The 17,578-nt window shown below is 42.7% G+C and overlaps 1 protein-coding gene across 1 annotated transcript; it reads left to right on the top strand.

Annotated features, from left to right (window-relative positions):
* Positions 1 to 801: 801 nt before the first annotated feature.
* Positions 802 to 15,356, top strand: SYPL1 (synaptophysin like 1). Its single transcript, XM_041405407.1, has 5 exons — positions 802 to 1,143; positions 10,593 to 10,711; positions 11,914 to 12,118; positions 13,035 to 13,223; positions 14,089 to 15,356. The coding sequence occupies exons 1-5, from the start codon at positions 832 to 834 to the stop codon at positions 14,203 to 14,205; spliced, it is 942 nt and encodes a 313-aa protein (XP_041261341.1). The 5' UTR covers positions 802 to 831; the 3' UTR covers positions 14,206 to 15,356.
* Positions 15,357 to 17,578: the final 2,222 nt, after the last annotated feature.

Below are 17,578 nucleotides of genomic sequence, written 5' to 3'. Positions count from 1 at the left end.
GCCTGCTCTCGGAAGGGAGCCTTTACTTGTAATCAAACAGTTTAAGTGGAAGCAAAGTGTTCCGCAAGGAATAAACAATCTCAGCAAATGGCTTGCTGACATTCAGCCGCAGTTCAGCAAGGACATTCCCGCACCGCTTGAATCTTGTGCCAAGCCATTAAACCCTCTCAGTTGGCAATGGGCGTTTGCAAAAGGAGGCTAAAAAGGAGGCTACAGAGTTATTACGTACCGTGAGTGCAAGTGTGGTATGGAAATTTTAAATTTGTATTGCCTGTGTATGCCCATACCCTCTGGCTGTGCTCAAAACGGGAGGTTGGAAAGATATCTAAATGTACGGAAGTTTTTGTCCCAGCCTTAAATGAGATTTGACACACAGGATTTAGTGAGGGAGTCCATTTGCTATTCCATTTGTTATTTTTAATTTATAGCAACTTGATGAAAAAAAAAATCAAATCTATCTTACAGAAGGTCCTGTCAAAACTTTTAGGGCCTAAATTCTGCCTTCTATTAACACTATGCATTTTAATCAGGTGCTTGAAGGTCATATCCTAATGTAGATTATGGGCAGATACATTATGTGCCAAGCCTGTATATACCTGTTTGAGGAAGATCCTAGAAAACCCAAAATTCTGCCTTCTATTAACACTATGCATTTTAATCAGGTGCTTGAAGTTCATATCCTAATGTCGATTATGGGCAGATACGTTATGTGCCAAGCCTGTATATACCTAGGAAGATCCTAGAAAACCCGCACCGTCTGTTTTGGATGTTAACAGGAGAGCATGGAGAAAGTGGAAATTTAGGCACTATGCATAGCCAAGAATTTGGTGCATGCTCATTGCAGAAGGGATGAAGGGAGGAAACACAAGTGGATTTACGGCGTTGCAGAACCAGCCGAGCTGGGACAGCCTCGCAGCTTGCTGTGCCCCTCAGAGGTTTATGTTCCGAAACGCCGCCTGGGGTGACAGACCAGCAGCAGGACTGATTAAACCAGCTACTGGGAAAATCCCGGGGATTTGTCAAACCCCAGCGTTTCCAGCGCTGCTCGCGTTTCCCGGCCGCACGGAGCGCTGCCTCCCGCCGCGCCGGGCACCGCTGCCAGGCAGGCGCTTGCTGAAAGACACCGGGCAGCGGCACCAGCAGGTATCGATGGCCCCAGAGTAAGCACATCATTAAGAAACACAGATCTCCCTTCTCAGCTTTCTGCTCTTCAAACTTTTCTGTGGGCAAAGGGCTCATTTATGAGTATGATGGATGGCTGGTGAGATGGCTCGTACAGCAGGATGCTACAATAGAATGGATTTGGAGCACAAAAGGCAGCGTTATTAGTATTCCCGTGCCTGGCTGGCTTCTTGCCAGCCTCCTGCTGCCTTCCATCTCCCACCACGGGAGGATGGAAACATTTCCCCAGGACTGATTAGCATGAGAGAGACCTGCGAGAAAGGAGGCGGTGTGAAGGAGGAGGTGATGGCCGGAGGGAGAAACCAGGCTTGCAAGCACTGACACAAGCACTCAAGTGCCTGGAGAGGTGGGAGAGCAATGAGAGTCTCTGCCGGAGGGAATGAGAAGAAAATCCCAGGCAACTTCTCCCTATGTGGGTGTTCCAGCCCTCCCACAAAAATGCTGCTTTGATATGAAAAAAATTCAAGAGTGGCAAGGGGAGCCACCTGCCCTCGAGGGCTGTCAGTCAGCAAATAGGTGAGGTACTCCAGGACAGGAACTGCTCATGTAGACATGCTCCCAAATAATTCCCAGGCACATTTCAGGAGTGACAGTGGTCCAGGGAAGGTTACAACCAGCACACAGAGCCACCATGGCTTGGAGGCTGAGGCTTTGTGAGCAGAAAGTCACAGAACACCATGGCAGCAGCTGGCCCAGAGTTCAGGCAGGCCCCTTGGCCACATTTCAGTTACTGTAGCTGAAACATCTTAGGAAATGAAGGTTTTCTGCTGCATTTTATATTACATTTTACTCTGCATTCATACTGGCACATGTTGCATTAATAAGGTCTAGAAAGTTAAGAAAACTTTTTTTAAAGTGAAAAGTCTTAAATCAACTCTTATACATGACTTCTAAATTCTTTCTATGAGGCCCAGCTTTTTACAGACCTAGCACTTGAAAATCTGGACTTGTCAGGTCACATAAAGGAGATTTTTTTTTCCTTTTGTTTTCCCTGTGATATTGCTTTCTTAGGGTAATTTGCCAACATTGCAATATCTCTTGGCTCAATTTTCCTGCCAGAGGTCATGCTCCTGTTGCACCCTGCAGTGTGACAAGCAGGTACCAGTAGTGGCTCCATTTATTCCCTGACTCAAAGCAGCAAAAAAAGGCCAGGATCACTTTTGTGCCTGCTTGATTTGTTTCTGCTAAATGTCAGGTGTTGAAGCAGTCTTGAGGAAAGATGTTAAACATGCAGCTGCCAGACTGCAGTGCCAAGAGTGCAGCTTGCTTTTTCTACCTGAAGATGATTTTGGCCGAATTCTTGGCTTGCACCAAAAGAGAGCTCACCCTTGCAGTTGAAGGACTATGAACTTTTTGACTAAGGATTTACGAACTGAGTAACATTTGCATTTAATGACATTAAGAAAGGCTTTTTCATTACCTGGGCTGCTTGAGACTTATTTAGTTTGTGTTTCATTTTCTAGAGAATTTAGTCCAGTCAGATAATAACTGAATTAACTACAAAGCAACATTTTAATTTTCTTACAACCTCTGTTTCAGTTTTCACTTTGCTTTTCACAGCTGTCTGCATTTTATTTAACCTGTAGGTATTTTTGCAATTTACGATCTAAAATATATGATCTACTCAGTGCATTTCATTGCTTTCAATTTCAAAACAGACTCTGTAACAATATCTATTGTGTCTCATTTGGCAGACAAATATTACCTGTTTGACCATCTGAATTCCTGTGTAGTTATTCCACCCAACTCCACAGACTTCCTTTCTCACCATTTAGAATAAGAAATACTTGTACTGTTAAATAGATTAATTTTTATTTTGTGGCCTGATGTCCATGACCTGGATTTGAGTTATAAACCTATCATTTGCCAGGGCTCGTTATCCACTGATTGCATAAGCTATTGTTACCAGGATAAATTTTGAATTCATCTGAAAATCCCAATTAACCAATTGACCAGCTCTACAAATAAGTTCAGCCAACATCTCCTGTCCCCAAGTTCAGTAAGTTTGCTCCCAGACTATCTTCTGTTTTAGCTGCCTTGATTTGTGTTATAATGAGAAATATCTCGTTTCAGATTCAAATTACAGCATTAACTCAAGTGTGTTGGCAAGTCTTTTAAAGACTCTTATATTCTAAATATGTGCATAGATGATAAAGTAGAAAGATCTGAAATAATTACTATTTATATCCTTCCGTTGTTTCCTCCAAAAACAGTACTTTAGACTTAGACATTGTTTTCAGAATGATTAAGCTGACTCCTAGAATGTTTTTCCTAAAATGTTTTTGTTTTTTCAAGTCCAATAATGCTTCACAACTATTTCCATCTGGTAGTAATAGTCTTGTTTATTCTGGAACATCTTGGTTTCTATTATGCCTCTGTGTAACAAAATCTATTGAAATCATGCAAAACACCAATCTCTCTGCCAAAGTCAATAAAATTAATACTTGTTGAAGAAAACAGTAAACAACAGAACTTCATAATGATGTCATTAGCACATACTTTGTCAACAGTTGGAAAATCCAGAAAGTTCAAGAAAAATAAAGAAGGAAAAAAAGTAATGCATTCAGCTCAGTTGTATAATTAATTATACATAAACTTTTAATGAGGTTTGGCTAAAAATGCAAACAATTTTATAGCAGCATTTGCTGCACAGCAGCATAGCAGCAGTGGATGCTGTGTTTTATCCATCCATCAAATAAATGGGCACATTTAAAGTCTTCTTTAGTGCTGAGAGTCGGTGCTGCAGCAGGCCCTGAGCTGATCCTGGCTCCAGTTCAGGAGTCCAGGTTGATACATTTGGGAGCTCCAAAGGCATTTTGTCCTTCCTGGGTTTTATGCTGGGAGCAGAATTCCACTCTTTGTGTTCAGACACTCCTGGGATGTTCCCTCAAAACACCTTCTGCTTTGTGCATGCACAAGCATTTCTGCATCCATTTGGTACCAAAAAAAAATCCTATTTATGGGTTTGTTTTTTGTCCTGATTAGTTCAAATGTGTGACAGTATAACCTTCTGCAGACAAGAGTGCAGCCATGGGGATGCATGTTTATTTGGCTGTCAGTGCCAACCAAGGAACACATAAAACACCACAAAAGCCAGAGGCTGGCTGAAGCATGAGGGGCAGATATTGCCTAAAGTGCCATGATGTGGTCAAAACTTAATTTACTAGATTAATTCTCAGAGTTTGCTGTCAAGAAATGAAGAGGAGGAAAAGGGGAAGGGCTTTTCTGATTTCTAGATTCATCAGAAAGTAAATTAACAGTGGCGTACAGAGCTGTGCTTTGCTGGAAGGTGCAGATGATGTGCGGTACGGTGAGACCAGAGCGTGTTCAGCGTGCTGCTGCAGATCCAGCTGAGCCTGAGCGGCCGGGCTGCAGCACAGTGCTTCCTACCGCCTTTCCACCGCCTGGAAATCAGCACCCCGGCATTCTTAATGGCTTGCCTTCACCCAGGAAATCCTCGCTTTCAGAGATGACAGACATAAATTGGTGATAATTTATTAAGTTAATGAAGACTTCCTTCTCCTGAAAATGCATTCCCACGGCGTGCGCTGTCTCAAGGCGCCGCTAGATGGTGGAACAGGACTCCGCACAGCCCCGCATTCCCAGACAAACCCTTCCAAAAAACAGCCCGGTCAATCCTGCCTGAGGATCCACAGCTCTACAGTGCAACTTAGAGTTTTATTCCAGCTGCACACACCATATTCCTTGTCCTTTACAGCTAATTGATATCTTCCAGAACTCTCTCCAGCGATGGTTTTCCAAGGAGCGCTCGGAGAGCCAGGCACGCAGCAGCAGCACACTGCCCAGGGCAGGTCCCATGGCCCCCAACCAACACCCACAGGGGATAAACTATGGAAATTAACCGCAGGATTCGTCTGTAAGCTGTGATCCCGTGTGTGGATCGCATTGCCTGGGAGGCAAGGGCAGCTGTAAGAAACTTCTGCTCAGAATCGTCTCCCAGGCGAGCCACCGCCGCTCTGGGCAGGGCTGTGTGCCCTCTTGCCCTTTGGAAATGGGCACAGAAATGTGGGGGGTAGGGGACACGACTCCCTGCTCTTCTACAGGTATCAAGGAGAATAATGAGCATTTTTCCACAAGCAGTAGTAGAAAATTTAAATTCAAGGCAGCAAGGATACCAGCAATAGCTCAGAAATAGCTAAGCTGATATGAGCAAATGAAAGAGAGGCAGTGTAAAATAACTAGATGTTTTTTATGGTACAATATCTTGTAAAAACTAACTTGTATTAGCCACAGAATTTAAACCTGGTTGGATGTAAAAGATGACTGGCACATGTGGTGGAATATGTCTCAAGGACTTTCAGCAAAGATCAAACACACATTAAACAGTGATTTCCAAAGTTTTGGAGTAAAGGCAGAGGTGTGCTACAGAAGTCAGAAGAAAAGGAACAATCTAACTCAATGTTGTTATTAGAGAGCCAGCAGGAAATAAACTGAATAATAAATATACTCACAGGTGTAAAGAGGAAAGATTTAAAGCGCCAGAGTGTACAAGGAAATAGAATTATGCAGATACTTGAAAACATACAGATAACTAACAAAATGCAGATCATTACATGACAAGGAGCTATTTGCAGACAGATATGTGGCAAGTAAGCTTTATTTACTATGGGAGAAAGAAAAGTACTTTCCTCACCTGGTGTTTCCAGCCCTGCTGAGTAGACAGTGATGGGGACATGTGCTGAGGACAGAGCAGTCCTGGGCAATGGTTCCTCCCCTGACAGATAAGTATTCACTTAATCACCCACTTTTGCTTTATCTGCAAACACAGAGCTCAGGACTTCCCTGAATTAATCCCTGTTTGGACTGCGTAGGGGATTGGATGGGCAAAGAACACCATGAACCATCAGGGGTTTTCCACTGCTATCACAAACAACAATATTGCAAATATTCTGAATTCCCTATAAAACAACTTCCAGTGTTTATCTTCTGTTGGAAGATATTTTAGAATCTCACACTTTATGTTCAATATAAATTATATTCTTTGATTACATGCAGGATCCCTTTGATAAAACTGTCTCAGTATAAATCTCTGCCTTCCCTGCGTGCACTCCCTCATAAGCCAGCAGTAATACCTGTTAGTTACCCTGCATTTTGCTAAGCCACCCAAGCTCTTTCACTCTTAGAAAATGAGCTCTCTGTGACTCTTAATCATCCAGGTAGTTTGAAGTAATCTTCTGCAGGCATTAGTAAAGGAGACTGCTACACCATGCTTCAGGGGAAGCTAAGCCACCCGAGCTCTTTCACTCTTAGAAAATGAGCTCTCTGTGACTCTTAATCATCCAGGTAGTTTGAATTATCTTCCACAGGCATTAGTAAAGGAGACTTCTACACCATGCTCCAGGGGAAGTTCCTGTCTCCTCACTTTGCTGTCTCTGTTGCACACACACCTCTGGGACAGCCAGGAATCCCACTGGTCTCTCTCACAGCTTTGTCAGACACCATGATATGAGACCAGATATGTAGATGCCACAGGTTTTGTCCTTTTTTTAACCTCCAAGGGATGGGACTCAGTATTCTGAGATTTTTGGTTTTTTCACTAATAATATTGATTTTCAGTTAAAGCACAGTAAGGTACCTGTTTTCTAATTAAATCAGTGATTACATGAGTTTTATAGGTACCAAGAGTCATCAAATAACAGGCATAACAGGCCAACACCTCACAGAACCTGAAACTATGCTACAGTGTCAAATATTATCTATCAGCCCAGTCTTTGGATCAGCTTAAGCATCGGCTAATCAGCAAAACCTGACTCCCAAACAACCGTGCAGCTTGACATTAACCGCATTGTTCTAACTTAATTCCCTGTCAAGAGGGTTCTGCACCGTCCCCCCACCTCTTTTCTTAGGAGCAGAGATAAATGGATGGGCCTGTACTGCCACAGCAGTCAGATCTGGATCTCAGCGTTTCACATCTGACCGTCAGGCATTGTCCGTATTAACAGAGCTCCTTTATCAGCCCTGTCCAAACTGGGGTTGCTGGGTATTGACAGCTGATATGGAAGCTTTAGCAGATGTGACTCAGCACTCCCCTGAGCCCTGCCAGAGTGGAAAGGATTTATTACATGATTAGCATATTAATTCTGTCCTGCTTTTTCCCAAATACAGAATGCAATACTGGCTGTTCCTTCTTAATTTTTTTTTTCCTGTAGTTTTTTATACTTTGGTCACTTTTTCTCTAAGCCAAGCTGATTTTGCAATCAAAATAATTTTTTTTTTTTTTTTTTTTTTTAGTGAACTTTTTCAATGCTCCTTACAAATATAGAGTCTTTCTGCCTAAATCTTCCCTTGCAGAGACTTGATCCAGAATTGCTTTCAGGTTATGAAATTAGCCATTCAGAAGAGCCACCTGCATTTAAATGTTTGGTATCACTTTGGAATAAAATCTACAAGCAGAAATGTTCCAAAATATTTTTAAACTCAGAGAAAAGATAAGTTACATGAAGTGAAAAATTAAGAGCCCTTTCCAGTTTTGAAATAACAAGCCCACAGCTAGAACATTGTATATAGTTCAGAGTACATCCATACTGGACATCTGACAAGGCTTGAGGAAGAAAAAGCATAGAAATCAGGGCTAAGAGTCTTTTTGAAAAATGCTTTAAACAATAAAATGGTTTTAATTAACTGACAAGTGGAAAAGCAGAGTAATCAAACCAATGTCTATATGTATTTTTAGGGAGATGCATTGTTTACAGGATTGAAGTAAAAAATGCAGAAGAAGGAAGACAAAAAATTACAGAGGCACATTGGATGAGAGGACAAAGAGTTACTTGGTTCATTTAGGCTGAACTAAGATTGCATATGCCACATATATGGAACAGATTTTATTTGGCATGGAGTCAAGAAGATGAGCAAATAGACATTTCATCTTGGTCTGTCCCTGGTTTTACACTCCTATTTTACTCCTTAAAGGCACTGGCTACGCAGGCAGTGAAGCTAACCAGGGTGGCTCGAACCCTCAGCACACTTGTCTGGATCACGGTGGATTTTCTGTGAGATTTATGTGCTATTTAACAAAGCAGCAAAAGAAAGGAAAGAGCCATCATTTTCACAGCTTTAGCTTGTACTCCCTCCAGGATCTGCAGCAGCAGGCAGATGTCAGCACCTCTCTTGGTCATTGCACAGAAAAATTCTCCTTGAATTGCGTGAGAATGGCAGACCCTGCAGCCACTCAGGCAGCTTGCAGCAGCACAGCCCCAGGCCAGCTGAGCGCTGCCTTTTTTACCATTCTCACAGGTAGTCCCCAGCCTGGAAGCTTCCTCCTGTATTCCCACCTTCGGCTGGCCTCCCATGACTTATTCACAGCAAGGACATCTGTTACACAGCAGACTCAGCCAAGCCCCCAGCCTCCACAGCCCTGAGCAGTCCTTCCTTAGCTGCTGGTCTCAGGTCCATAGAGCCCCAAGGCTTGTCAGCCCCAGGACTGGAGAGCTGCAGCCCCTCAGCAGCTCCATCTGAGCCAAGGGAGAGCTGATCCCAGCAGTGCTGGGACTGAGACCCTCAGCACACCACCACCACCACAGCTGAGCACATCTGCTGCCCTGGGGAGGCTGCAGGCCCCCCTTGGCACAAGTTGCTGCAGCCTCTAGCTACACCCAGGAGCTGGACTCAAAGCCAGCTCCTCCACTGGCATCTCCTCAGCACCTCCTTCAAGGCTGCCTGGCAGCAATAATGGCACTCAGCCGGGACCTGGGCCTTTGGCCAGGGTCTGCTTGCAGGTCTTGCTATAAACTGCCAGATCCGCTGGATCCTGCTAGAAGCAGCCACAGCCTCCCACAGCCACCCCTTCCCAAGAGCAGCATCAGGCACCCTGATGTTCCTCAAAGGCCCCCAGCAATCCCAGAAGAAATTCTCACAGAATCCTGAATGAGAGCCAGGAAACTGGCAGTGAGTGCTGTGCCCGTGGCCACCTTGGCTATCCATGGTCTGGCCAGGGCAGAGGGCAGCCCCTCTGAGAGTCCTCAAACCTTCTTCACCATGAGTTTTAGCTCTTCACTTTTACTGATGATTAACATATCAGCAACAAAGTGCAGTCACAGAAAACAATTAAAGCTTAAAGAGTCAAAGGCAGTCAATGAGATTTTGGCAAGCACATAGACTGTCAGGTGCCTGTGCCTCGTTTGCCATCAAATCTTCAAGCTCAAGGTACAGCACACAGGACTGTCTAAAGTGTGCTGGGCGGGAGAGAGGAAGAGGAAGAGGAAGAAGTCACAGCTGCCTTGTGGATGCCAGTCAGTCAGGGAGAGAAAAACTGCAATCATTTCTCACAGCGGCTTGTGAGAATTTTTAGGGAGTTGTAAGAACATGATAACTTGCTTGTATAAACAATCTGCAGGTGGTGTTTTTCCACTTTGTTTTCCTGTTCTTGTAATAAACCCTTCTTTTCTCCTCTTGCTTTGGGTCCCTCACCTCTTCTTATGTCATTCTTGGAACAAGGGTGACACTGCCTCACGGCACAAAATGGCCAGTGCTGTTCCCCCTTGTGACAGCCAGCATATCCCCAGCCAAGGCTGGGGCTGAGGAGCCCCAGCTGGTGAGTGTGGGTGGGTCCATGCCCACCTCCAGGTGAGGGGTGGGGCAGGGGCTGCCCTTATAGGAGCTGCCCAGGAAGCTGCAGCAGATGGCTGGTGCTGGTTCCTGCTGGCTGCCTTGGTCTCTTCCATGGTGGTGGGCTTGAGGATGGACTTCAGCACACTCCTGGAGCCTCTGGGCTTTGTTAAGGTCCTTGAATGGGTGAGTGGAGCTGGGGGGGCTGTTTTCTTTGCTACCCCAGGGGAGGTGTGAGCCCCTGGGCTGGCAGACCCTGCCCCAGGTTGCTGCTGCTGGGGTCCAGCACTGGGCTGCCCCTCAGCCTCACCCTTGGAGTGCAGATACGTAAACTTGGTGTGTTAATTACGAGTGTGTTGCAGCAGCTTTTACTGCTCTGTGCTTTGTGTTCTGATGATTGGAGATTTAAGGTCTGGATAGTGAAAAAAGGGAGCATAAGAGCTATTTAGAGAGTCAAGTTGATGTGTGATACTCTGAACATGTACTTGCGATCTGAATTCATAGTTGTGGATGTGCAAGACTTGTAAAAATATTTCCTGTATCACCTGCAAGAAATACTATGCTGGCTGTTAGCATACAAAAAACCCAGCAAAACACAAATCCCAAAAAAATTTCTGTGCAACTGAAAATAAGATATACAGAAAGCACTTTTTAAATGGGGATTGGTTAGCAGCGTTGCTTACACTTTTGGATTTTAGAAGCTTGGCATTTTCTTCTTGACATCACTTCAGCTTTGCTAACTTTGTTGCTATTTCTTGTCTTTAGCTATTTCAGCTAGATGTTGAGTTTGCTTCCTTTGAGCACTAGTGGTGTGAACTAATGTGTCTCTGTATCAATTCCTACAGGTTCTTGCCATCTTTGCTTTTGCCACGTGTGGGGGCTTTCAAGGTGAAACTGCTCTTCTAGTTTCCTGTGAAGGTGTGGTAAACAAAACAGTTACGGCTGCTTTTGCTTATCCATTCAGGTGAGCGTTAGCTCTTCAGTTATTGCTGGACAATTACTTTTTATTCCTCTTTTCCCTATCTGCCTCCTTATGATCATATGCTTCCTGTATAAGTGAAGATGTGAAACTTCTGGCTTGCTCTGTAGCAGCAACAAAATATTTAGCTGTAATCATTCAAGGCACTGTATTTTGTTAGTGCCTTATAGACAGAAGTAGTTAGAAATGGCAGTAGGCTATTATGCTCTGTATTACTCTATCTTAAGCTCTAGTCTAGCAGTGTATGAATGCTACAGAAAGTAATTAGTAAGAAAAAAAACCCTCAATCCATTTTGACAGCCTAATTCTCCATCAATTTGTAGCTGCTTTGGAGGTCCAGATAAGATTATTTTGAATGTGCCATTATCTTATTTTTGTTCAGAGACTGAATGGAAAATTCTTTTCAGTTTATTCCAGCATTATCTTGGTGAGGATGTTGAGCACATAAAACCTAAATACTTCAGTGTCATTGCAGTGCTCTTGTAGAGACAAGCTCCTTTCCTGGAGCAGGAGGAAGAGGGATTCCTCTTTGCTCTTGCAGCTGCACAACTAGGAAGAGTGCAGGGTGGTTGGTGTTCCACATGTGTTCAATAAATATGATAACATAAATTGATATAGAAATTAATTCAATGGACAGCCAGTAAAAAACAATACAAAAGCAGAGAATTTAGTCACAAAGACCAGCATTGTGATAGCATTTGGAGGGGAGAGTGGGGATCTGAAATAATTCTGTGCTGGTCACAGAGTGGTCAATGGTAGTCACACAGCTTTATTTACTCAGCTTCAGTGCTTGTGTTTTTTGTAGCCATAATGCCTTTTAAGTCCTTATCACCTTGTTTAACTGCAAGTCTCTCAAGTAATGTTGCTGTCTGCTTCCAAATGGAGAATTTTTTGTTCAACTGCTCTAAGAATGCAATTAGAGTTCTTCTCCTGAAGGTACTATTGTATATCTTTGTGTAGGATTGAATACAGTCTTCAGAGAGCTTGACAAACCTCTGTGTTGCATAACTGATTACTTAGATATCTATAATGTATCTTTCAGAGTAAACTTATACAATCAGAATGCTGAAGCTCTGTTGCTGTGAAGCATGGAGTATAATAATAATGAAGTATAATAATAAGGAAGTATAAATAATGAAACTCCCACAGTATAGCAAACTCTGACTGCATGGATATAATCTTCACAGGTTGAATACTGCTGTATTTAGTGCACCAGACCCAAAAGGCTGTGGTGGTACTTGGACTGATGTCTACCTCATGGGTGACTTCTCCTCTCCTGCACACTTCTTTGTTACACTGGCAGCATTGGTGTTCCTCTACTCTATTACTGCCCTTGCGGTCTATATTGGGTATAAACATGTGTATCAGCAAAATAACAAGTTTCCACTAACTGTAAGTAATACTGAGATATTTTAATGCTTTGACTTTGAAGCTGCAGAAAGATGAGCAATATTGCTAATGCAAGAATAATTGGTGAATATCCAGTAGTTACTTTTATTCACCCTCCATTTAACTTTTGTATCTCAGACTGGTCCCTACAGCACTCGAGCAGAAAAGGGGCCCAAAGCCCTTGGCCATCCATGTCACCACACCTTATGCAGTTATTGAAGCAATGGAATTAACTTTCACTTTTTCAGGGGAACAGTATCTTCACCACAACTTTTCTTTTGTATCATGCAATTGAGTATACAATTGTTCCATAGGTGGGACCTCCTCTGTTAATGTGAAATTTTTCTCTGTATAGAGCACTGCTGCAATTGGCAGAGGAAAATAGTTGCATTGTGGGTTTTGGACACCTTCAATACTGAAGCTCTGAATGAGAAATTTCATAACATGCTTGAAAATGGACTTAGGCTAAAATCTGGTTTGAAAAGTCACTATCAGCCATCCAGATTTAAATCCTCTGCCCTTATCCCATAACCCTCACTTTACTTAACTTTGGTTTAAGTTCTCATAAAATACGTGCTAGACATCAGATTTTAGAAAGAGATTTCTTAGGTTAACATTGTCTTTTGCATCTCTCAAAACTTTGGTTTAAGTTCTCATAAAATAGGTGCTAGACATCAGATTTTAGAAAGATTTCTAAGGTTAACGTTGTCTTTTGCATCTCTCAAGCTCAAGCATAAAGTTTTGTAGCTGGTTATCAGCACTGAGTTGTAACTATAACATTGTTAATGACTAAATTTCCTAGTGATTGTTAGCACTGATGTAGTTATCTTGGTCATATAACTGATACTGCCTCTGCTTTGCTCTCATGTATATATTCCTGCATTTTTAAAACCTATTAATGAGTATTTTTCCTGTGTAGGACTTGGCAATCAGTGTTGTGATAGCCTTTCTGTGGCTGGTCAGTACTTTTGTTTGGGCAAAGGCCCTTGCTGACATCAAGGTGTCCACAGGAGCCAGTATTGTTCCAGGAATTGAATCCTGCAAAGCACCAGGAACAACTTGCCATTTTCTTTCTGTGACCAGCATGGGAATCCTGAATGTGTCTGTGGTATGTATGCCTTCCACCTAATGGGTACAATAAATGTGTTGGGAAACAACAAATGGTACCTGAGAGTGCTGTTCTACTGATTGCATGTGTTGCTCTGTGTTAAGATTTCTTTATGGGTTATTTGTCATTCAGGTCCATTAATACTGTGGTAAAACACTGAGCAAATAATATCTTGGAGGAAACAAGTTTTTTTCTAAAGGAAATTAAGAGAAACATCTTGCAGGATCTGCCTCTAGAGCTGTTACATGCAGCATTTCTAGACACATTTGAGTGTCTATTTATGCTTTTAGTCAGGAGCAACTTAAAATATCTCACTGAGCCACCCAAGTGGTTTGATGACTGATGTAAGTAAAGAGGAAATGCTGTGCTGGTGCTGAACCTAGCTTTTTACTCAACTGTGAGCATTTTTACACATCAGATTGAGGTTCCTTGTATCATAATGGTATGAAGCTTATGTTCGTACAAAGAACGCTTCATATCAGAGCAAATTAGGCTTATTGTATGATCTGCCTAGTGAATCCCACTTTTCTAAACTCAGGCTGCTATTCATTGGCCTAATAATAATCAGTCATTTGGTATGAGAGTGCATATGTGGGGGTGCTCAGTGCTGAAAAGAATTCGTCTAACTGTGCAAAGTATAGAGTAAATTTAACTATCTGGTCTACAAAGAGCTCTGTTAAATGGCTAAAATAGCTTATATTAATCTGTAGAGATTGAAAATGTCTTGTCCAAATGAAAGGAGTGCTAAAGATAGTGCTTGTTTATGGTCTGGCTTGTTTAAAAAAAAAGAAAAACAAAACCCAGTAAAACACAACAAATTTAATATTGCATTTCTTGTCCCCCCTTTTTCTTTCTTTACCTACAGGTGTTTGGCTTGCTTAATACAGTTTTATGGGCAGGAAATGTTTGGCTTGTATACAAGGACACCAACTTACACAGCCAATGGAACAGGATTTCTGAGAGTCCAACTGAAAGGGTATAAAAACAACTTGATATTTTGAAGTGCTTCCACTTTCACATCACACTACCAAGAGCATGGAGCCATTAGGATTCATTTCAGTAATGACTGATAATTCATACAAACTTCTATTTTGTACTATGGTTTGATGTAAGGTCTTGGGTACTCCAACTGAAGTGTTTAATTATCATGAAATATGTTGTGTCTTTTAAGGCTATGCAGCATAATATTACAGTTTTTGAAGAGTGAAATGAAGAGGTTATCTGGATGCTGACCCTTTCTGGTTCTTAAATTAGCCTTATAGGGGGCATGGCTGAGAAGGAACTCTGTCTGGGTTATTACTGCATCATGTTTAGCTCTGCCAAGTCTTCTCTGAAAAATGGAAAGTAAATTCACCCAGAGCAGGTGAAAATGCAGTTTAGTTTCTTCCTTCCACTGACATCTTGCAAAAGTCACATGAGTAGAATCATAGCTCTGCCAAATTTGCAGCCAAGATGTGTAGGTTTCCAGACAGTCCTTTCAGATCATTGTATCAGATCTGCTGCTGGGCCTGTCAGGGAGGACATTACTTCTATGCTTAATATGTTGTTTCTGTTTAATGGCTTGAGGATGATCTCTGAACAAGGAAATTTGCTGAATGAGTTCATAGCTTCTAGTCTTGCTAATATGAGGGCTTGTTATATGGGTGCAATAGATAATTTAAACACTTGAAGGAGGTGGGGGTGGGAGGAAAAATAAAGTATGGCCCGAAACACCTACAAATACTGTAGAAATCAAAGTGAATATAGTCTGCTACTGCTTAGGCTTCTCTCTATTACTTTTGAGGTGCATGAACAAAGTTTGTGCATGAAAGGATGTAAGAGGAGATGTCTGAATATGACAAATTCTTCATTGATGTTCAGCTCATTCACTAGAAATGATATTTGGGTCTTCTCATGTGGCCTTCTTTATTAAGTTGTCTACTCCCTGTGAATTGCCCAGAAAGAATGTTTTGACAAACTTAATATGAAGGCTGTTCAACTATTTTTGGTTTGTTTAAACTGTTTGTGATGAAAAGATACATAGTAGTGTGTACATAATGCAAATTGTAATTGTTTGGTGTGCCAGAGCTATTGACCTTGTGATAGTAAACTGTGGTGTCAGAGTGTAATAAAGTCAGGATGACTGCTGCTGAAGGAATGTGCCTCGGGTCTTTACTGCTGCAGCAGGGGATGCAGAGGCATTGCCTTTGCAGCTTCTGGGGCATGGCTTTAGCCATGGAGGGGCTTTTACACAGGGGCCCTGTGGGATTTTTGGTCAAGAGGGCTATGTATCACTCCTGCAGGCTAATGCTGCTCAGCACTTCTGTCTGTCAGTTCAGAGCAGGGCTTTTGTAACTGGTAGCTATCCAGAATTTAATTTGAATTGCCTTTTGGAAGAGGTAATAAGGGCAATTTTCACTTGTTTGCATCACTGTGCAGGTTTATTCATTTAAAAATACATATTTCATCCTAAAATCTCAAACTCCTGTTTTCATATTGTCTAAGAAAAAAATATGGTAATTACATTAAGTTTTTCAGTCTTTGGGATTTAAGGTTACATATGATGTAGCAAAAAAAAATTCATTAACCTTTAATATTTACAACAGAATTGTTCCTATCTATTTATGTTCTTCTCTATTTTGTCACAAACAGACCTGTTAGTCATTGGCATGGCCTAGTTGTGAAATGGTAGCAGTATTTTTGCACATGTGAGCTGTAATGGATTAGATCAGTACAGGCCTTACTGATGGCTGAGGTCTAGCCAACAAGTGAAACAGAGATGGAAATCTTAGCACACTGATTGTTTCAACAAAAACTTAAATTTCATACTCACTCAAAAAGACATCCCTTGTTTCCTTAAGGCTGAAATTTACCCTTAGGCTTTTTGTGAAAGAAACAAGTCTGTCCTATCCCAGAATGCTTTCTTTCAAAAGATGAGGAGATGGAAGAGGCAGGACTGTAGCTGGTAAACTAGAGATTCACAAATAAGGGATTATGTTTGGTACAAATTCAGGCTGCATGTGTGTCTGTTCCACAGAGCTAAATGCAGAGCCAGATAGCTGTTAACAGGCCAAGGTAAGTGTGATGTGTAATCCACAGCAAGCAAGATTTTTAAAAAGGACAAGTGACCCCATGTGCACTTCTGGCTGGTGAGGATAAAGCTTGTTTCCCTTTGTGGGGAGGGACTGATGCAGAACACTGCAGGCTTTGATGGCTGCTGGGGTCCTGCAGCTGAGATGAAATGGAAAGCATCATGCAGCAGGGGCAAGCAGCTGCTCTCATTTACCCTGGGCACCCACAAAGGGCTGAGCAGTCTCTGCCTTTGCATTAACATAATATTTGTGCTGGCAGCACCAAAACATTCTTAGTTACTCATGGCAGGGGAGGGGACAGCTGTCTGATTTACCAGCTTTATCTTGAGTGCACAAGAGTCACCACTGCCATCAGGAGATGGAGTGTGCTTGATCCCTCTGTACTGAGGGAACAAAGGGCCTGGATCTCTGCCAGCTCTCTACAGGTTTGTAATCCTCAGCTGGCAGCAATTTTGCTTGCAGCCATCAGTGGAGCAAGCTCATAAAAATCCCCTCATACTGCAGGAATTATTCTGGTAGCAGCCTATAGCTATGCAACCCTAGCAAGACAAAGCTATGCAACCCTAGCAAGATAAGTGCTGTGTGATCCCTGGTGTGATGCTAGAGTGGGGAATTTTGATCAGAAACCCACAGTGGGGAGAAAGGCTGTGGGGGATGATGGTGAAGGAAAATAAAGCTGAGGGGTTGGCATGGGGTAATAGAGAACTCCTTAGTGAAGGATAGACTCCATCAGCATTAGGAGGTGTTTAAGGAAGCAAATGCATTGTGTTTTAGGCTGCTGTGGCCAGTGATCTGGGGATCTGTGACAATGCTAGAAGTGTATATTCTGCATGTGCTAACGCCTGGGAGTGTCCCTGCGGTGTGAGCTGGCATGGTGTCAGAGTTGGCTGAGAGCTTTGCCACCAGCCTGCAGGAAAAGCAGGAGGAAATTAAATCTAAGAGAGGCCTGGCAATGTCAAATCCTCAAGAGCCAGTGCCAATAGTGCAGAATGGAGTTGCTCTGGGGTCTGTACCACTTTGGCCCCGTCACCTCAGCAGCAAACCCTTCTGCAGCACAGGCTGGGGCTGGGACACTGAAACACCAGCTGACAGGCCAGCACCATTGCTAGAATTGATTGTACAGGAGCCAAACAGTGCCTTGTGATGGGTGGTGAATTCTTCAAGGCTCTGGCTCTGCTGCACACTTGGTTAGCAGTGGAAGACATGGGTGTGGGGCTGCCACTGAAGGGAAGAAAGAAGGCAGATGCCACCTTGATGTGAAGAGCTGTGCGTCTGTGGGTTCAT

Source organism: Onychostruthus taczanowskii, unplaced genomic scaffold (genome assembly GCF_017590055.1).
Source record: "Onychostruthus taczanowskii isolate IOZ18803 unplaced genomic scaffold, ASM1759005v1 scaffold23, whole genome shotgun sequence".
Lineage (NCBI taxonomy): Eukaryota > Metazoa > Chordata > Aves > Passeriformes > Passeridae > Onychostruthus > Onychostruthus taczanowskii.
The sequence above is the reverse complement of the archived record's forward strand: the minus strand, read 5'-3'. Positions and strand labels throughout refer to the sequence as shown.

What these genes read in the sequence shown, in the direction of transcription:
- SYPL1 (XM_041405407.1), top strand. Translation starts at nt 832, where the DNA reads ATGCTCATTGCAGAAGGGATGAAGGGAGGAAACACAAGTGGATTTACG. An exon ending in CCGGGCAGCGGCACCAGCAG is followed by an intron (nt 1,144 to 10,592) that starts GTATCGATGGCC and finishes CAATTCCTACAG; the next exon opens with GTTCTTGCCATCTTTGCTTT. An exon ending in GCTTTTGCTTATCCATTCAG is followed by an intron (nt 10,712 to 11,913) that starts GTGAGCGTTAGC and finishes TAATCTTCACAG; the next exon opens with GTTGAATACTGCTGTATTTA.